Below are 22799 nucleotides of genomic sequence, written 5' to 3' on the forward strand. Positions count from 1 at the left end.
TTCTAAAATTCATATAGAAATACAAAGCATCCAGAATAGGCAAGGCAACTTTGAAAAAGGAAAAAGTTGGAGGACTACACAGAAGGTTTGATTACAAGACTTATTATAAAGCTACGGTAATTAAGGCAGCATGGTATTGGCATCAACACAGACAAAGAAGTCACAGAATAGCTTAGATAGTCCAAAAATATATCTACATGTGTATGGACAATTTATTTTTAATAAAGGGCAAAGAAAATTCCAAGGGAAAATGATAGTCATCAACAAATGGTGATGAAATGCTTGAATATTATATGCAAAATAATGAATTTCTAACTATACTTTACATCATATACAAGCATCATCTCAAAATTTACCATAAACCTAAATGTAAATTGTAAAACTATCAGTTTCTAGTTAAGAAAATGTAAGAGAAACTCTTTTTGATCTTGGGTTAAGCAAGGATTTCTTAGGCATGACCACAAAAGTACAAACCATAAGAAACAAATTGATAAATTATGCTTTATCAAAATTTTAAACTTCTTTTCTTCAAAAGCCTCTATTTGGAGAATAAAAAGGCAATTCACATTCTGGGAGGATATTTGCAAAGCATATATTTGTTAAACAACTGATTCATTAAATATAGATACTCAGTATTAAATAATAAGAAAACAACCCAATTAAAAACATACAAAAAAATTGAACAAACATTTCACTAGAGAAGATATACAAGTAGCAAATAAGCACATTAAAAGATCCTTGACATCATTAGGGATGTGAAAATTAAAAGCCAAATTTAAAACCTATTAAAATAAAGCTTATATGAGGGGATATGTATATTACGTCCACATAATAATGTCTTAGCTTTGCATTTCACTGTGGCTGTCAGGACACAGCTTTGTCAGTTTGTTTTCTCAGTAAGGAAATTGTATTTCTTACAACCATTCTTTCTGAATATTTCTCAAGATACTCATATTCTCCTATTTAGGATCTTAGTACAGAAACAATGGAGGAGGCAATGTAGCCAGTATTCTTGTTAGTTTGCTAGAACAAATAACTGTGATCAAAAGGGTTGTTGTGTACATTATAGGAATTTGCCTCTAATCATATCTAAATTATATAATTCTTCACAAGGCTGTTGTCTCATGACCTTGACTTGCTATATGGCTCAGAGGGGTCACCTGAAGAAATGTATGTGCTTTTTCTGTTTTTTTTTTTCCTAATTTTTAAAAAATAGATGATTCCTAACAAGTTAGTTTGAAATAGAGTACATAAATAAATTTGGAATAGAGGACTCTGAGCTTTTAAGATATCTTTTGTTCTATTTGAATTGGTTTGCCAAGCCATTAATAAAAACAGCAGAAGGGTGCAACTTTACACTTGAGTTGTATTTAATTTTCATCATGTTCATATTTTTTAAAATGTTTGTTAGTTGCCTATAGGGTGAGGCATCATGACCTGCTCTTCAATGAAGCTGGTGGTGAAAGATAGAGGGGGCCTGTACAGATGTGGAGGTGTGCCCTGCTTTGCAGATCTGGGGAGAAAAGAGTCAGACAGCAGGCTGTGGGTAGAACTGAGACACATGTATGTCTTTACTAGAGATTGTTTCTGTCTTAGGTTCATTTCCAGAGATTTGAGAAACAATAAATGCTTTGTCACATGACCATTATTCAGGAGGTGTGCATTCACTGGTTATACGGACCCTGAGGGCATCGTCAGTTTTCTTATTGACATGGACACCTGTGTTTCAGTTTTCTCATCTCAAGGAATCATACTCACATTATTCTTTTTTCCAAAAACAATGTCCCCATACTACTTAGGATGATGGTTTTGGACTGTCTTTATATGCCAGAATAAAGAACTGCCCTATTTTAGATACCTCAAAACTTTCCTTTTGGTTGATGTTTCATTTTATCACCTTAGTTTTCCAATCTCTGCTATTTCTTCTTATAGGGCTTCGTGTTATCACTTGTTGACACTGGCTATGCATTGGTCCATGCAGAGCCATAGCAACACTTGAACACACTTACTTGTCTTCAGCACACTCATATTTGAATTAATCTTATACCCCCTAGATGTAGAAGAGGTTATGGAGAATTTTGTAATTCCTTTAATATTTTTCCCAATTTCTGAAAGATCTATTTCTAAGGAACTGTTGATGTGATTTTTGACAAAATTCTAATGGATTTACCATTCTTAGAGGATGGTGGTCTTAGTGACCATTTTTGTTCAAACTTCTACCCTAGTTTATGTTGCGTCACTACATGTAATAGAAAATGTTTGGCATTTTGAGAATTCTTGACATGGGACTTTTTAGTGAAATTTACTTTGCCATTCGTCATTTTATTATTTATGTAAGAATGGTCTCATTTGGGAAACACAAAATTCTTTCATCTGGAAGCTTAGGGGATATGTGATGATTAGAAAAAGAGGCTTGCTGATTAGCCAGAAGAGCTCTACACAATGGCAGAACAAGGAATTCCATATTGACAGTAAAGGAAGAGTTGATTATGCTAGAGAGGATTTGTTGACACTGAAATGAATACTTGTGACCAGTGCATAGTTTTGACTGACAGTTTACTGATGTACAATGTGAAATATATACTCTACATACGCTGGAATCCTCATATCAACTGGCCAGTTGGTGGTTTCTTCTTGAAGGAAAACCTACTTGAAAAGTCAAATTGTATCAGAAGGTTGCTGCTGAACTGAACATGTAAGGGGACTTTGTTGATGAATTGTGATCTTAACGTAGAATATCTTGAAATCTGTTTCTATCATTGGGACAGACCTGCCACGAAGAGTGAATATGGGTCATCTTGCATGGTCTATATCCTGACAGTGCAAGAGGCACCCCGCTATGGCACCCCTTTTCTTGCCTGTTTTTCAGCCACACATTAATTCAGCCATCAGATGTGTTAATATCTTGGAGTAGATTATTATTCTTGTTCACTTTCAGTCATCTTTGATTGCTTTTCTGGGCCTTAATCTTGACAATACTTCATTGTTTTTAAGGTAGATGTTCTCGATTTTTTTTCTCATTATTTTTTGTCCACTTTAGACTACCAGATTTTCACTGGCTCTACACCCCTCTGAAGGTGTGCCCAGATAATGTGATGTGTGAAACAGGCCAAGGAATGTGAACTGGGAAGACAAGCTGTTACCCTGTCCTTTTCTCTCACACCCAAGACAGTGTTGCCATAGCAGTAACTTTGAATCTCTTCTCCTTACCTTAAAAATTAACCCTTTGTAACTCCAGTGCTTAACTGTTTTTAGAAATGAATCATTTGTAATATACTTCACTAGTGGTCATGCCACTGAAGTCAAAATCTGCTAATTTGCGGCAGTTTCTACATATAGTTAATCCCATCCTTTAGGTTTTAAACTTGTTTCTGTCTCAAAGGATAATATTTCTTAGTTCTGGGAAGGTATCCTGCAGCCTTCTGTATATTGACGAAAAGTAGACATTTCTTTAATGAAGGAATTGCTTTCAACATGAGAATCCAGCATCCGTGTAGGTTATTTTTCATGAGCAAAGAGGGACCAAATGTCTGGAGTGCTTTGGGTTCCAATTAAGTCATCATAAGAACACAAATTCTGACTAATATCCCATTTCCCTTAGCCATTTGTCCATGAAAACTCCTGTGGGCCATTTACTTCACATATTTATGTCATGTGGAACATCAATAGTAAGGAAATGCTGTGGTTTAGCATGTTTTTTAAAGCATTTACAACCTTATTTTCTCAAGTAGTTTGACAAATATCTCAACTCTCCACTCCAATGTCCCTGTCCAAGGAAGACAACAAGGAGTCAATAAATGGAGGAGAGAATTGTAATATTATTTTAGGTGTCTGTTATTCTCATGAATCTGGTTAAAACTTCACTAATTAAACTCTAAAAGATTTTGTTGATTAAACATTTTGATTTAGATACTTCACTGTCATTTTCTACTTAATTTTGGAAGCTGTGCTGTAGGTTGACCCAACAACAAGAGCCATTGTGAATTCAGTGATGCTTACACCCAACATAATTGGGTTTTTTAATAGATTTGGGAAAATCTATTAACCAATCCATAATATGTGAGTGGGAAGTGGCCAAACGGGGTTAGCCTGAAAAAGCACCTTGTTCATTTTTTGCTATGGACTTGTGCTCTTGGGAGCATGGAAGTACAAAGCCTATTACTTACTCATGGTTCTAGCATTTCATCTGAGTCATAGTGAATCAGAACAGTTAGCGCTTTTGCTTATAAACATCCATTTCAAATCAATGCATTTTTTATATACTTTCAGGTTCAGTGAATGTCCTTGTGCTTTTCAAGGATGGTAGATAATGAATATAAAGGAATTATACAGGAACAAGATGGCAGGTGACTACCATTGTCCTCTTGTAGATTTTTGTATCTTGAAATTCACGTTTGTAGTATACAAACGTGATACATATGGTATATGAATCATATATGATATATCTGATATATGATGCATATATGACATATAACATGTAAAATATATTAATATATATCATATATACAATATATACCCTATATATTATACCCTATATAATATATAACCTATATGATAAACTATATTACATATATCTTAAATCATATATACATATACGCATGTGTTCCAGTCCAAGGAAAACAACAAAAAATCCATAGAGGAGAGAATTGTAATATTATTTTTTGATGTCTGTCATTCTCATGTATCTAGTTAAAACTTCACTAATTAAACTCTAAAAGGTTTTTTGGTTAAACATTTTGATCTAGATACTTCACTGTCATTTTCTACTTAATTTTGGAAGCTGTGCTGTAGGTTGAACCAACAACAAGAGTTATTATGAATTCAGCGGTGCTTAAATCCAACATAATTGGTTTTTTTTTTTTTAAGGACTGAAGGAAAATCTATTAACAAATCCATAATATGTGGATTATATTAATATTATATGATATATGAGATTGATGGGTTTAAATAAATTGTGTTGTACTAAGGGAAACTTCTAACATCAATTCTTATTTTTTATATAGGTGTTTAGATCCCAGTCTCTTACCAAATAACTACATATTAGAAATGTCAAATAAAAGTATATAGTGAACTCTTTGTTAATGATAAAATTAGACTTTCTGAACAACTTTTCCCTTGTAGTTATTGCTACATAAGTTTCATTGTTTCACTCTGTCTTCTAGATTCTCTGTGGAACTATTAATGTACCACTGTATTTGTAAAGGAATCTGGTTTGACAGAGGGAATTAGAATTTTGTAACTACTGGGCAAGGTGTGATTTTTCTTTTTTCCTTAATACTGATGTTCAGGATGTTTAAAATAAAACTTAGTAATCATGAAATAAATAGTTTCTCCTAGAAAAATGATATTTTGTCAGATTCTGTGCGAGGAATTTGAGAAACACAAGTAACAATACGTTTGCCAAAAGAAACTCTATTAACATTATAAAAATTATTTAAAATAACTGGTACCTTTGAAGTAAATATGTGCCAAAGGCAGAACCTAACACTGTCTACATTGGTAATGTCATTTCTTGTCTAGATACCCACATGCTCAAAAAAGCTATTAAAATGCAATATTCAGCAAGTATTCAAGCTTTCCCTCTTTGCATTTTTTCTTAGCATTCTCCACTGATGGGCACCCTGCTCTCTGAGTGACGACATCTGCGTTTCTTAAGTATTAGCCCCCTACAATATATGCTATTTTTATTCTATGCCCTGGAGCCATAGTGAAAACATCAGAAAATGTTTGTTTGTTTGTTTGTTTGTTTGTTTTTCTCATTCATTTAGAGTCTTTTCTGCTTTTCCTGAACTAATAAAATTGAGAAAAACGTGAAGAGTAGTCAGAATGTTTCAGATCTAAAATCCAAGCCTCACTTACTTGATCTGAAGGACTTTCTTTATGGTCCTCGACTTCTTCCTGACTTCACAGATTCAAAGACTGATCAGAAACAAAACTCTTTTGCGCAGACATGGGTGCTTAACTGTACCCTCACCTGCACCTCTGTGAATCAGGGATGTTGACTTACCATCAGAGGAGTTGTAGGAGTTACTGATGCCTGACTTTTACTTGTCTGCTAAAAGTGGGCCAGGCCTTGGGGGCATTTAGAGAGTTCAGTGTTTTAATCGTTTTCTTTGCGTTAACATGCTACATTCTTAAAACAGAGCATGAAGGCAGTAAGATACCTTGGGCAGTGTGGGACAGAAGAACAGAGACAGTTGCCCACTTTTAGCAGACAAGTAAAAGTCAGGCATCAGTAACTCCTACAACTCCTCTGATGGTAAGTCAACATCCCTGATTCACAGAGGTGCAGGTGAGGGTACAGGTAAGCACCCATGTCTGCGCAAAAGAGTGTTCAACAAGGGTAGAGAGGAAGAGTTTAACATCATTGTTATTTTCAGTGGTAGCACAGATGCATTGGAGCAAAAGGAAAGGCAAAGAGGGAAAGGGTTGGACTTAAGAACTATTAGGTTGCTGCAAAGTAGATGTGGTTTTTGCCATTGAAAGTAATGGTAAAGACCGCAATTACTTTTGCACTAACCTAACCGTTCCCTTCTTGTACTGTTCTCATTCTGTGTGTTTGGATCAAATGGGTAAATTTTAGGAGTTAATGACATAGGCAAGGTTTTAAGAAGTTACATCCCCACAAATGTCATCTGTCTGTCTGTGTATGTATGTATGTATGTATGTATGTATGTATGTATCTATCTATCTATCTATCTATCTATCTATCTATCTATCTATCTATCTATCTATCTATCTATCTATCTGGTTTATCTATCTATGTGTCTGTCTATCTGTCCTTCTGTTTTATTTTTCTGTGCTGGAATAATACATGATGAGAGGATTTTGTCTTAGCAGAACTGTAGCATGGATATTATTTGTGGTGAAAATTCATTTAGAATAATCCTATTATAATCATATGCTCTATTGTTTAGGGCAAGGAGAAAGCAGGCACATGTTGAAAATAACCCTTTAAAATAGCTGTCATGTACTTGTGACCTAGGACAATTAAATCCATACCTGGATAAAGCCTAACAGATAACTCTAAAATTGTTTTTTCTTAGTGTTTTCTTCTTATTTAAAAAAAAAAAAAAAAAAAAAGGACCCATTCATATGCCCAATAGAAGTCTTACATGACATTTAAAGTTGGTTTTGGTTTCTCTACACTTATTCTTCATTTTTTTTTTCTATTTAGAGTTTTATAACTTGTCAGGTGTGTGCTGTACCACCTTGCTGTTTTCGTAGAAAGTCGACTCCATAGGGAGGCAGCTATGGTACAGAGTTCCTAGGACCTGAAAATCTGGTTTTGAATCCCAGCTCTCTCTTCAGCCAAGTCAGCTTACTTTTTTGAGTTTAGGTTATAGTTGAATCAGGCTGTAGAAACATCAAATCCAAGAATAATGGAAGAGAAATGCATTTAAAATATTTTTTAAGCCCAGTGACAAATTATTATGAGGGCTACCTCATTGACACTCCATTTGTGATCCAGGAATAAACATTATAATGGATAAACACATTTTTAGAATCAAGTCATGTTAACTTGAACTTCATTCTTCTTCTAAAACCAATTATCTTTAAATCACATGGTTTTAAGACCTATATCCAGCATCTGCACTTACCTGTGGGAGTAGCATGGTACCATAAATAAGGCCACATTGTTTTAAGTCCATCGCCCAATTTTCTAAATGAAGTTGCTGAAACATGATTGTATGCTCCCATAGACTAAATACTTTTCCGTGAATTCATATACCATGTATTTGCACTTCAGGATTTAAAGTCCTCACAGCTTTACCTTGTGAGATATAAAAAGTCTTGGGTAAAGGGACAGGCACTTAAATATATTTTCCTGAATTATTCCAAGATGTGGCAAGAAAGTTTCCATTTCAATTCATCAGTCACTCTTAAAAAAGTGGAAGGATTTAACTACTTTTTGTGGCCTTCAAAAAGTCATGCATCCCAGTTACACACAGAGTGGCCTATTAACACTTTGTCTTCAGGGTCCTCATTTTCATATACGTTATAGTCTTGCTGATGCTTACTTAATTTCAGTTGATATTGAACACAAATACATAAAACCAAAACACAATGAAAGACAGGATGTGGAGCGAAAAGAGGACCAGGCCTGATGTACAAACCATGCCAAAGCTGCCTGGATAGCAGGTGTTCCTTCTCTGTGAGATTAGCTCCATAGAAAGCCATCCATAATTGGGCTTCTTCATAGGGAATGTAAATATTTTGATATATCATACCTTACTATTGAATAAAATATATAATTAGGGTGTTTATTATTTTCTTTTAAATTTTCATTTCATGCTGTGAAAGTCAAAATTAGAAAACAGGTGGAGGGAAACCTCCTATTCATCACCAAACCTTATCAGTCCCATCCTCTTCATGCTTATTCAATTCTCTTCTTTTTCATTTAAAAAAAAATTGTTGAGCATATACTATGCGTCAGGCATTGCACTACATGCAAGAAGTGTTATAAACAGGTATTTTCCCTGTTCTCAAAGAGTCAGCAGTCTGGGTTGGAACATTATTTTGCAGATAGCTATGACATAGGACCTTAGGGTATTTCTTAAGTGCCTTAAGAAATTCACAAACAGAAGTTACTTTTAGAGGGCATATGTTTGGGAAGGCCAGGAATGATCACACAGGTCAGCAGGTCACAGACCCAGCTATAGAACATATGCTTCTTGTTCTTTTATTGCTGGTTGTAGTTAATGACAAGGAACACAGGCACAGCTTAAACACACAAACTTCTTTAATTCACCCTTTCCCTTCACCCCTTGACCCAAAGCTGGAGGGGAGGATGGAGATCCACAGCCAGATGGAACACTCCACCATCTCACCCATAAGCAGTGATTAGAAATGGAGGAATATCTCCTTTTCCAGTGATTAGAAATGGAGGAATATCTCCTTTTAACAGCCTTTGGATTTCATTAAAACCCTAGATAGACCTCTTTCCATCTCTGGGACCCAGCAGTCTAGACCGTGGGTCTCTGCTAACCCAGTCTGCAGGAGGTGCATCACTCTCCTTGTTGGCCAGGTGGGGCTCACTGAGTTAAATAGTGGTCCTTATCAGCTGTCCCCAGCTATCTGTCTCTAGCTTCCTTCCAACCAATGGGTCTGTTATTAAAAAATCAAACCCAACCTTCTGTCATCCTAACAAAATTGGGCTTTACATTTGAGGGTCAGGGAACATCTCTGAAGGTGGTTAGTATTATGATGACTCTCTAAAAGAAGACTCATACCATATGATCCCAACTTCATAATGGCAGGGTCAGAATACTAAGGACAAAGTCCATTGCAATTTCCATGTGGACCAAACTGTGCATGGATTATCAGCATCAACGGAAAATTTCTCATCCTTGATTTCAGCTTTTGTTTCATCTCCTTCTCTCACTGGCAAGTTTATCAGTGCTTGTATTGGGGTAAAGTGATTGGTCTGAAGCCTCACTTTTATCTGTTATTTCTCTCAAATAGGTGAAGGTGTTAATGGAGGGTAAACATAATGAACAATCAAGAACATAATAAAGTTAGAGGAACAGCAGGAAGCTTGGATCAATGGCCCCTGGAAAATTGAGAATTGACTGTAATTACAATAGATCAGAAGGAGTTCTCCTATCTCCCAATGAGTTTTCTGCTAAATTCACCTAAATCTTAGGAGAGTATCTTAGTCTTTAAAGTTGAATGGAAAACTTTCCTTGTCCTGTAAAGGCTTCTAACATCTCTGTAGATAATGGTGTTACCCTTCTTAAAGCCCAAGCCCACTGGAGCCCTGCATAGGAGGAAACACTTTCTAACTATAAGGCATGATGACTTGCAGAGCATGCAACACCAAGTGGAAGAAATAATATGGTGGTTTTGTTGTGGCTGTTGTTTTAAATTCTGCCTAAGGCCTTTGAGGTTACATGGGGTAGAGCATATCAGTTGAAAAAAAAATGCAATATTATCAATTTTCCATTAACTTAGTCCTGTTTCCATCTTTGTCGTCTTCCTCCACCCCCTTGCTGTGGGTCCAGTGGAGAACTCAGGTGATTCACTCATCTGCACAATGATTTGGGCTAGGACATATCTTGATTAAATGTCTCTGGGAAACTTCTGAGGATGGGGCAAGAATTCTGAGACAGGAGCATTGCTTTTGATGTGAAAACAGTTGGGATTAGATGAATCTGATTTCTTCCAATCCCACTGACCCTTGAGACAGATTGACCAGATCTGGCAACAAAACCGTCATCTCCATTGCAAAAGAAGGTGGCTTACTATCCCTATTGCATGACCAAATGTTTGCTAATCTAGTTTATAGCAACTATTAAGATTTCAAATGGACTGATGTTACAGTTTTGCACTGAGATTTTCCCCTATGGAAAGAACAAATCTTGTTACAAGGGACACCGCAATGACCAGTATGGAAATGTTTGTTTAGTTCTCACATTTTTTTTGCCCCCTAGATTTTCTTCTCCTCAGACTTGGAGGGTGGAGGTGGGGGGGAAAGGCAGCATTGACACTTTTCTTTTTCTTTTTCTTTTTTTCAGATTCAGAAGAGTAAAAAAGACCTCATAGACAATAAAAGAGGCTGCCAATGTCTTGCATCATTCTAGCTGAGCTTCTTCATTCTCCTTCTTCTCCTTCTTCCACAAAGACTCATATCTGGAGAAGGTGTACAACTTTCACACACAAGCCCCCACCCCCGACCCTTGGCCTTCTCTCACACCATCTCCTCCCAGGGGATGACTCTTTGGGGGTTGGTTTGAGGTCTTAGAACTCTGGGGGATATTCCCCTGAGCAAACCAAACAACTTGAGATTTTTACTCAAACAGAAACAAAACATGAAGGGACATCCTCAAAATCCTTTGCTAATGACCTGGCTTTCAAGGCACCTGTCTGGCCTGATGAGAATGGACATCCTGGATATGCTGGGAGAGGCCTGAAAAAAGCCACACACACAGTAATTGCCATTTTATGACTGTCAATGCCATTACTTTAAATGTTGTCATTTTTGCACTGGCTACTGACGATACAGCCATGCTGACATTCATCACAGCAAAGATGATGATTCCAGTCTCTGGTTCCTTTCCTGTCAGGAACATGTGTTTTCTCCAATGTCCTTTCAGACTTAAAATTGTTCTTATGCTTTCTTTCCCATTTGTATAATACAGAATTCTGTTTGTTTTCTAAAAAAGATTATTCCATAGGAATCTTTATTTGATGGCTAATTTATTGTATCTGTTCATTCATTAGTGTAAACCTGAATGTTTAGCTGATGACCATACTGTTGAGTGGGTACCCATTGTTTTCACTGGTAGCATCCATAACTGAGTGGTTACTGAAATTTTTACCACTGGCTGGCCATCTTCTTTTGGATATCTGTGGTTTCACTTCATCACTCTTCTTTTTATTCAGGAAAGTGCTAAGGGAATTAGTATCAGGGAGATATAGCAGATAATTCTTTGCATTTTAGTGAGTTTTTAAAAATACAAGATAGAAGTGGATTAATAGCATGAATCAAAAATAAGAATAGTAGATGTAGCATGGAAAGAGAATAACATTGCAGCCCCCTTGAGATCAAATTACAGGTGGGATCTAAGGGAGTGCCAGTAAAGTGTGACTTTATGAGTCTGATGTGATTTAGATAAAAGTGATTCTTAAAATGTGGTTGTTGGTCACACAGGAATCTCTGTGCCCTTCCCAAGAGTAAAGCACATGAATATGCTGGTGATGAAGTGGGGATTAGTACTAGAAAGAAAGAGAGCTAGGAAATAGGTTTAAGTGTATTCCCCACTACAGATTTAATTTATACATGAAAAAGCACGAGAACAGACATTTAAACATCCTTTTATTACTAAGGTAAAATATTGGCATTTTTTCAGGCAGAAAGAAAGAGACTGTATGTGGTCTTCCAGGACCTTTGCCTTGCCAAAATGTTCCCCAACAGAAAGATTTGAAGAACTTTGTAGTAGAGAATACACAACAGCATGCTGATGTTTGAACAGATTTCTTCTGTCAACTTTACATTTTGCCTTGGAGAAACACTTAGATTTTTCTGTTGTGCTCCCTGTGTTCATAACAATGACCTCTTCACATAACGTGGACACAAATTCAAATGACTTCAGGGGTCTGGCAGGTCAAGTAAATGAATAAAGCAAGCCATGTAATATCACAGTCATTGTGGTAAATGGCAATTCATGGAGGGCCTTTGTATCAGTAAGAGAAGAAGAAGCAATGGGGACTGAGAGAAATTGGGGAGGGTGGGTGCTGCCAAAACAGGATAGTTGGTAGGCAGCTACTGAATTTGAGCTGTGTGGGGATGGGGGTCCTAGATACCTAGGATTTGATATAAGCTCTCTCCAAATTTTTACATATTGACAACTCAAAAACTTACACTGTGCTAATCAAATGAAACCTGCCTGTGAGCTGCATTCAATCGGTTTGCAAACTATGTGCTTAGAGGTGGTATGATTTTGTATTGAAATTAAATATAACAAAGAGTATGTCAATTTTTGACCTTGGAACCTGGACCTTTTACCTCATTTATATTCTGTATTTTTGTATGTGGAGCTTTTTGGCCAGTCAAGATAGAAAGTCTACAGCTTCCATTTTATAATCTAACAAGCAACAAGAAACAACATTTGAAAAAGAAACAGGAATATAGCCATTTTTTCTAGCACCAATAAAAATTGAAATGTTTTTCATTTGCTTTAAGTCATTAATCAGCTGAAAAAGAATGGAAAGAGAATTTCATTCCATAAAGAACTTCACCTAAAACTCTCAGTGAAGTAAAACAAAACTCCATGTAACTCACTCTTAGCTTTAAATCTTTAAAAAGTGTTTTGAAGGGATATTGAGTAAAAATGCAAAGTTATCTATTAAAAATACAAAATGCTATATTATATGATGCTATGAATTGATACTGGAGCTGATAAAGCATTAAAGTAATTATTCCACATCAGTGCTGACTGCAAGAACAGTATTTCCAAAGCTCTAGCTTATTTTCTGGGGTCTTTTAATTCTCTTAAAACAGCTTTCTTCAAGTTGAGCAGCAATTTGGGACAAACATTATTCTATTGCACAGATTATGGCATCTTACTCTGGTTTACACACACAGAGCAAGGACTTACACACCTGAATTAAGAATGACCAGTATGTGGGGACAGCAATAGGGACAGACCTAACACAGACAAAACCACACGCTCTACACCTTCCTTGGTAAAATGTGACAAATTGAGTTAGCCCTTGAATTTGGGTCCCCATGCCGTCAAATAGCGCTACATTTAAGTTGTGTTAATATGGTACATTTCAGTGGCATAATGACCCATTCTTATGGAGGACTTTGTTCCATGTTTTATTTGTGCCAATCTTTCTTAGGTTATGAGCCCTATTAGTTCATGGCAGCTGGCAAGAGACCCGTTTCTAACCCATTAAATTCAAATGGACTTTCTTCCACTGTCCATTTCATTTTTGGAGCTTTTAAAAACTACTGAAAACATTTGACAGGATCCCATTGTGGATCTGATACACTTAAACAGTAAAATGATATCTAAACATCTGAAAGCCAAAGAATAACCTAGAGCACATGTTCATTCATTTGTAGAATTGAAGCCATTGTATTATATTTTCCACCTGGAACCATGCCTTTGGATACAAAAGTGTAAAGTAAAAAGCAACGTTATCATGGGATGTGAGACAGTAATCCAAAAGTTGGAGACCAATTTTTGTTATCCATATTTTGGAAGTATGGATACTGTTTATTTTAATATCACTTCTCTCATGGGTCACTTTTCCTTAGATAGATAGATAGATAGATAGATAGATAGATAGATAGATAGATACATAGATAGATAGATAGATACATAGATAGATAGATAGATAGATAGATGATAGAAATATAATATAATATATTTTCTTCTTTTTTAACCTATAAGCAGAGACTTTGATGATGGAAATTACTTTGTAACATTCCCCACGGAGCCTAGGAAAAACAATAGGAAACAAAGCATGAAATCTTTTTCTCATAGTGAAATAGGGAAGATTCTAAGATTGGAAGTCTGTATATGTAGTGTTCTATCCCAGATAAAGAGAATTTAGGGAATTCAGGCAACATTTTGTTTTTCCTAATTGGAAACTTTGTTCTGATTCTGAGATGCCCACACACCCCACAGGAGATGCAGTGCTGGCCCACCACAGTGCTTGGAACACGGTCAGCATTCAGGAAACACATTCGAAATCATCTAACTGAATTCCACTATCCACTTGTGAATGCAAACAAAATTCAAATTTCCCTGAAAATTTATTCAACTTCTCCTATATGCCAAGTACACTACTAAAGGCTTATCTTCTAAGTATATGCAGGCATACCCTACTCACACAAAAAACTTATTACAAGAGATGGGAAATTGCAGGTAATTTGGGAGAAATTGTCAGCCAAATTTATGAAAAAACTAAAATAAAACTTCTCTGTGGCCTCTTGACTTAAGAAAAAACAAAACAAAACAATAAAACAGGATTTATCTGAGAATGTCTTTCCAAAAGGGAAGATGACACCAATCTATATAAAACATCAGTGAATTTACTGAGAATCCAAGTGGAAACCTTTAAAACCTTAAACAGACCCACCTAGAGCAAATAGGAGATTCTCTACGTACAGCATGAGGAATCACTGCATAGTTCTGCTCCACCAATAATGTGATCTGGTACAGCACCGCACCGTGGCAAAGTTAGATGTTAAAGAACATAATGATGCAATAACGATGTTATATTGGATCTTATTCATGAACAAATGGAAAGTAATACTTACAATTTATCAACTGTGATCCATGATTAAAGGCCTCATCACTGAGAAAATGAACTTAATGAAAAAAATTGTAATAAGCAGTGACAATATTCCTATGAAACCTCCCTCTGGGAATCAAGAGACATATTACTTGCCAAGGCCAGATTTTAGTTTTTAAGGTTTCCTCTCTCTCACCAAAGACACTGGTGGGCATGGAGATGACACTAGAATTAGAATGTTACCAGAGTCATTTACATTAGACAGTTTATCTGAGCATGAACATGTTCCCAGGGAGATTAGAATAATGGGAAGCAGGCCTCTAAAGATTCTCCTTGGACATTTGTAAAAAGACTGGTTGCTTCTCCAGGAATGTCTGAATTAAGCAAGAATTGCGCCACTGAAAAAGCGTCTTGTTTTTATATTGAACAAGGAACGATTGTGCAGTGGGTGACCTGGACTGAAAGATGTATGATGGCCAAGTTTAAACCCTATTAATTCCTGATTGTTTTCTTCAATACCCTCACCCTACTCATTTTTTTTTTTTGAAAATATTGCCAGACATATTTGGCATGAATTCATGTTTATTCTGGCTTCTGTTCCCAAGCAGAAGTGGATTAACCCTGGCAATGGCTGGCTTCACTAACTACTTGCACCCAGCCTGGGCTGCCATCTGCTCAGCCAGGAGAAGCAGGGAGTGGGGTATGGGCCCTTTCAGTTCATTCAGGGCACTCACTCAGTCTCCCCTGAGGAGACCTTCTCCCCCTTGAAGGGTGAATGCTGGCTGTTGCAGGCCAGAGGCAGTGCCAACTGGAGACCCATCCTCTCAGCTTTGGTCAGCTTCAGCCGTGATTCCTGAACCTCACCCATGTATTCTTCATGAGTGCTGGCTTCTGAACCTACAGGAGCATTTCTCAGTCAGTTTATGGTGCAGGGTAATTCATTTAAAATAAAGCCCATTAAAACCCAATGGCTATAGAATGAGTTTTAAATAGATTGCCCTGGAGACACATCATTGTATAGTCTTTGCTTCCCTCTCATGACCTATCTTGGAGTAGAATTTGTGTACTACTGTCCTTGTCTTTGGGTATATGTGTTATGGTACAGAAATATAGTCACATATTATATTAATATATACAGATGGATAGGAAAAACCTACAGCCATAGGTATCGTTCAATAACTGATTCTAGAGGTAGAACTATAGAGTATACATTTCCTTTTTTCTTGCTTTGATGATATTTTTATACAATTTTATATGCTGTAAAATTTTCAAAAATATATTTGCTATTTTCATTTGTAGAGCTTGGTTAGGTTTTTATCAGCTCTTGTGCCCACTGTACAACCAGATTCCCCCCATCTAATTCAAATGTCTTCCCTTTTTCAAACTCTTTCCTTTATGTTTTCCTTTTTTTTCCTCCCATTTTTCTACCCTTCACAAATTCCTTCTTTTGCTTCTGCCCAGGTAACCCATTCTGCTTGCAGTATCATTTTAGCATGTACAAACACAAAATAATGGGAAAAATAAAAGCACCTTGTTCCATGTAATTCATATGGGAAAGTTTTGGGTGTAAAGGTCACTGGGGATAGATGGGAAGACGGAAACAGCTTGGGAAAAGGAAGCAGGAAAAAAGGAAATCTTTATGGGAAATCAATTACCCAAAGCACGGTGAGTCACTTAGAGGCGAAAATGATGTTGTTATTGTCCTCCCTTAGTGTAGAGCACAACTTTTGCTCTCACAGGGTTTTTCTCTTTAGGATGCATAGCACCCTATGCATTAAATGCATACCATCCTAAAGAGACCCCACTCACCATCAGTCTGTAGGCTCTCTCCTGATGAGGGCACTGGCCATATGTGAATGGAAAACTCAACTCATCTCTTCAGCCTTAGATATTGCTGCTGTTCAGCTGGATTTGTGAGAAATATCTGGATTAATATCAAGAACATTTAGCAAGACTCAAAAGAGAGAGGCAAGCAGAACCAAAACCCAAACCTCAACCAATATCTAGCTGAATAAACAATTCTTTGGAGGAATAAGGAAGGGATTTCTGGATATGTTCTGAGAATGCTCTTCCAAAAGGGAAGATGGTAATACGGACTTGTTTTGATTTCATGGTAGTGATAGAGTGTAGTTCCGTGATGTGAAATACACTTCTGGCAGATAAAATGCAGGTTGTAATTTGCATTTGTACATCACAGGGCAAAAGAATGGCCATCCATTCTAAGGAAGAGTGTTCCGTTCCCTAAGATGCTGCTTAAACAACATATCCAAATGCCATAGTATCATATCTCCAAATACAAAATTAAATCATAAGGATTCATGTAGAAAAGAGTATACTGAGCTGTTCTCCGAAAAATGTATGATGTGTTTATTGTAAACCTTTATTGCACAGATGAGCCTGACAGTCCTTCAATGTATAATTTTCTCCCAGCATCTAGTAATGCATAAGTACTTGTATGTTCTTCTGATTACCAAATAAAAACAATGAGTTAACCTCTTAATTGGAATTGGATAAATGAAAAGTCTGTTTTTTTTCTTCCTTTGAATGTTTCCCATTGTTGTCCATGTTCTGTCTCAGATATAGGGCTGTCCAAACTCAGTCAACCATCTGTCTCTTTTGTATTCCCTGAAACGCCTCATAATACCCAGGCACCAAGTGCCTTTGCCTGCACTCTGTAAGACATACACAGAGTATGACTATATCATGTTTCATTTCAGCTTTTTTGACTATGAGGGATGAAGCAAATGGGTTATCAGAAGCTTGTCAGAGGCATAAGAAATCTCAGCATTTGTGGAATTAAGCTGGCTTCCATATGTTTAATTTTCTTCAGGGTACAATGATATTATGGTTTTACAGCCCTGTGATGCTAGCTTTCTGAATTGCAAACTTTTTCTTTCTCCTACTCTTGAAAGGGGTATATTTGGCAACATTTTCCTGTTCCGGCCATGAACATAAGGAGTCTGACTAGGGAATACAGATGTTCCTTAACTTGTCATGGGGTCACGTCCCAATAAACCCATTGTAGGTTGAAAAAATCGTAAGTCGAAAATGCATTTAATATGCCTAACCTACCAGCTATGTTTGCATCATAGCTTAGGCTATCCTGCCTTAAACATGCTCAGAACACTTACATTATCCCAGAGTTGGACAAAATCACCTAACACAAAGCCTATTTTATAATAAAGTATTGAATAGCTTATGTAATCTATTGAATACTGTTCTGAAAGTGAAAAACAGAATGGTTATATACAGTTTCATCTGAGTGTGTATCACTTTTGCATCATCATGAAGTCCAAAAATTTAAGTTGAGCCATCATGATTCAGGGACCCTGTGTAGTCATTCATTACTCCTGTTTGTGGGGATATAGCGGGTTTACATCCTGTATAGCATCCAGCCTGATGCCTTCAAACCGGCCCCAGATAGAGAGCCCTCTAGTGTTGATACTGCATATTACACAAATACCACCCCTTCTTCAGGGCCTCCTGGTGTATCATTTTTGCTTGGTAGTATTGCTCTGATGAAGGGGAGTGTGATGTTCCTCCAAAGCAGCCATGCTTGCCATTCACCGAAACATATTTTTAATGTTTTTTCCTTAAAGTAAAAATAGAATTTACTCAATTTGGAAAGTGTAGACAGTATAATAGGAAACTTAAAATCACTTGTGATATCCCATCCGACAATTAATCATTGTAGATACTTTATTTTCTGATGATCTTTTGCTGTGCATTTTTACACAGTTAAGGCCGTATAGTATAGTTAATTTTGAATTATGGTTTGTTCACACAACATTGGATTGTAAGCATTTTCTTGTGTTTTTTTAACCTCTCCATCAATATAATTTCAATAGCAGCATAATATTTTATTCTGTGGCTCTAGTGCAATTTACTTAACCACCCCTCTGCTGTTGGGCAATTAAGTTATATGCTTTTATTTTATTTTTTGCAGTTGTAAATAGCAGCAATGGAGCTCTTTGTGCATAAGGCTTTGTCACATTTCTGAATATCTCCATTGGACAGATTTCTAGATATCTAGAAATCTGGGTCACAGGTTGTGAACATTTTTTTTTAACTCCTCATTCATATGCCCAATTCAAGTTCAAAGCATATTCAAATACTTTGAAAGACACATTTAAATAGCTTGTGGTGTTGTATCTCTGAATAGCTCTTGTTTTTAATCATTGTTCTTTGTGATGAACAGGCATATTCAAATTACACAAAACTAAACCTAGTATTGATGGTGGTTGTATTGTGGAGGAAAAAAAAAAAATACTCTGAGTATGCAGCTCTAATTTATATACTCTTGGCTGATAACTCTTAGGGTGGTGTGTGTGTGGTGTGGTGGGGGGGAGGTGTTGAAGACCTCCAGACTCTTTCAGTGATCCCATAGCCTGAAGCAAAACTTGGACTTTTATTGATGGTCTCTCTTCAAAGCTGTAAAGGGCAAAAGTGATGATTTGTTCTGAGGCTTCAGGCAATGGCTTGTTGCCCTCCGCCCCAGCCCAAATGGAACACAAAGAAGATGTTGGCAGATACACTCAGCAACAATGATCAGAGGTCTGTGGGTATCAGAAAGGCAGTCATTTACAATATGTGAAAACAGAGAGATTGAAAATGGCCAATAAGTTGACAGAAACGTTCATACCTCAGCTTTTCAGCATCCTCCTCTGCCCTGTGGGATCTGGTTGTACTATAATAACATTGCTATTGCCAGACCATTAATAATGATGATGTTTGGTCTCAAGGGCTCTTAAATCACCCTTTCCCCAGCAGGCATAGGCTTGGCCAGGCTAACCCCATTTTGCAGAAGGGAAATTATTTGTTTGAGGTTAAGCTGCAAATCACTGTGCTTCAGCACTAACTTTGTGAAGTCCCGAGTCTTAGGTGTGCAGTCACCCTGAGGTGGGCAGCCTTAGTTGTCACTTCTATCACTGTCCTCTTCTCCAGACTCTTGATGAATTGGATTCATTGCCCTTTAGTTGAACCAAACAAGGACATTAATTTGAAATATCTGAAAGCTATTCGTTTGTCAAAGGATACCTCAAGTCACACGAGCTGCAGTGGTGACATTTCTGCCCCGAGCTGACGGATTGGGTTGTTTACTCCTTAAATAGCCACATGCTGTGAGTCAAGGGCAATGTAATTCCTGACCTTGAAGTGTTTATTTCCCAAAGATGACAGATTACCTACTTAGACACACACACGCACACATGTACACACACACGCATGCGCACATGCACATTCACACACGACTTTCTAAAACAAATAAACACTATACTGTATGACACTGTTTGCTAAGCACTGTCATATGTGTACTCTTACTTGATACTCACAATTATTGTCCTGACATTGATGTTTTCTCAATTTTATAGATGAGGAAAATGAAATTTAGCAATAGCAGCATTGACATAGTTGTTTGTTCATTTGTTTTTATTTTACCTCATTTATAAAATATTTGAGAATTCTAAACTCATATGAATTTAATACATTGCTTTTTTAATGATTAAGAAAGAAGAATAAAACCAGAGTCATAAAGTAGAGCTAGCATAGATAGAGCAAACCAGGGCAAATGTTAATATGCAGATGTGCAGTCTAAATCCACCTCCCCTGATTCCTAGCATTATGTCATAAACTGGGTCTAAGCTTTCTGGAATCGTAAGTTGAAATGGAAAGAAGCCATTTACAAGATTCACATCCGTGAGGATGAGCACACCAGTTGTTTCAGAAGAAAGAAGGCTTCCCTCCTGACAACTGAAAGAAACATCTTCTCTAGGTATTCATGAAGGCGGTGCATCTCATGGCTGCAGATCAGGCTCACCTGGGAACGTTAAAAAGTCCTCATGCCCAGGTCCCACCCAGACCAACTAAACAGCATCTTGGGGTGAAGGGCCAGGTGTCAGCATATTGTTTAAGAACTCCCCAGATGATTCTAACATGTAGCCAGGACTGAAAACCACTGACAGAGTAGATTTCTACAATGAATCCAAGAACCAGTTCCATGTGATGGGTGGTCTGAAGCCTTCTGTGTGCATCGTACAGTACAGTTTAGAAGCTGGATCGGGACTGGCTGTTCCCACCTGGTTTCTGATGTTCTTCCTGGACATGGGAGGGAGCAAGGGAAGGGTGAAGGGCAAAGGACTTTAGAAAATGAAACTTAGATATATTGGGTATTACTCCCATGAGTGGAGTAAAGTGATAGGTAATTTGGTAGCTTCCGTATGGAAAGTGATTTCAAGAACACAACCTCAGTGAACTGGAAGCCAGTGGGAGGCTGACTCAGAACCTAACCACCCCCAATGGCCCATGGCAAAATCAAAACCAGTTTTATTTTATGCATCCCCGCCTGCTACCTGTTTATGACTCATGATTATGAGAGGTGGGATGGCTTCATCCCTTTCCTGATATATTGGGCATCTCACCAAGCAAACAGAGAAAATAACAGCATTTCCAGAAGGGCTTGCAGTTCTGCTTTTTCACTGACTCAAGGTTCCCAGAACTCCCCTACTCAGTGTTTGCAAAGAAGATACTAAGGGGATGAAAAACTACCTCTATGAAAAGCTATCAACCTGCAGGCTTTTGGAAAATTATAGTCAGTTTTTTTTTTTTTTTATTTCACCAAGCATTTCTATGAAATAACCTGGCAATAGTAGATGTTTCTACAGGTAGCAACATTGAAAGTTTGTGGTCAGTGAGCGCTTTGTAGTTTTTCAGGTACTCATGTAGGCAACATTAAATTTGTTCTCTCAACTTCACAAGAGTGTCCACAGAAAGCAGAATGCCACACTTTTTGTTAGTTAGACAAAAAGAAGGAAATTTCTACCACACAAGGTGTTCCAAGCCTGATTGGCGATGGGAATCACCTGAGCCACTTGTGAAATACTCAGGTCCCTAAGCCTCACCTCCAGAAATGCTGACTCCGAGAGCTTAGTGAGGCCTGGGAATCTGGCTTTGTTTTTTCTTTTTGTTAAAATAATCGTCCCAGGCTTTTCTTCCTCTTAGATGACTTTGGGAGACTGTGCTTGAAGGAAACCCAGATAATGGGTTGGTTAAGAAGCAGCAAGTGTCAGGGGAAACATTTCCTTAAGTTTGAACTTTGAATGATCTTGACTTAAGTTTTTCCCTCCTCCCCCAACATTCAGTAACATTAGGCAAGTTACTTAAAATATTTGGAGACAAAAATAGTCTCAAAATCCTGTAAAATAGGATAATTCTGTTGTCAGAATGTTAGCATCAGAAACAACAACAAATCTATATTTCACGGTGCCTACCTAATATGGCGCCAGGGCCACAGTAACTGCTTAATGTGTGGGAGTGACTATTAGCAATGACCAAGCAGCCAAATTGGGAACCACATCTGTAAATAAAAACTTGAAGCCCCGTCTCCAACCTAAAATAGCGATTCTCAATGTGGGGGGATTTGCCTCTAGAGGATATTTGTCACCATCTGGAGGACGTTTATGATCGTCATGACTAGGGAGGGGCTACTGACATCTCATGGGTAGAGGCCAGGGACACTGCTAAACATCTTCCAGTGCACAGGACAGCCCCCACCACAAAGAACTGTACAGCTCAAATGTCACAGTGTCACTGCTGAGAAAACCTATCCCAAAGGTCCAATGAGACAAGTAAAAAAATCTTGTGGGACACAGAGGCATTTCAGGCAGAGAAGGAACGGCTCTGGATCACAAGGTGAAAGACACAGATGTGCCCTCTGGTAGTGCCTCCTAACAGGGCCTATTTGTTGCACACCCAGGGTCCACCATTCTTTGTGTAGGATACAATGCAACCAGCATCCGCTGGGGTTGTGCAGTGTGGCAGCACTGGCTTTGACACAGAGTATCACTTTGTGCGAATCTTCCACCCCAGAGTCTCCAAGACACTTCATTAGACCAGGGAAGTGCCAGATTACAAGATCATCATTGGACTCACCTGGTGAAATTGTTAAAATTCAAATTTCTGGCTCCATTCCCTGGAGATTCTGCTTCAGGGTCCAATCAAGGACCTTGGAAGTCATATTTATAAAAATCACCTCAGGAGTAACTGAGTTACTC

The 22799-nt window shown here is 37.5% G+C and overlaps 1 protein-coding gene across 9 annotated transcripts in view; it reads left to right on the forward strand.

Annotated features, from left to right (window-relative positions):
* PDE1C (phosphodiesterase 1C) overlaps positions 1-22799 on the forward strand; it is a 661967-nt gene that overhangs the window by 611373 nt on the left and 27795 nt on the right. For 5 of the 9 annotated variants that reach the window (XM_025380636.1, XM_025380639.1, XM_025380642.1 and 2 more), the window contains exon 18: positions 10518-17262. The exons of the other annotated variants lie outside the window; for them this stretch is intronic. In XM_025380636.1, coding sequence (XP_025236421.1) covers positions 10518-10531 — 14 coding nt within the window. In that variant the 3' untranslated portion in view covers positions 10532-17262. Of the gene's footprint in view, positions 1-10517; positions 17263-22799 lie in introns of those variants that run through there. 9 annotated transcript variants of the gene reach the window in all.

This window comes from Theropithecus gelada, chromosome 3 (genome assembly GCF_003255815.1).
Source record: "Theropithecus gelada isolate Dixy chromosome 3, Tgel_1.0, whole genome shotgun sequence".
Classification (NCBI taxonomy): Eukaryota; Metazoa; Chordata; class Mammalia; order Primates; family Cercopithecidae; genus Theropithecus; species Theropithecus gelada.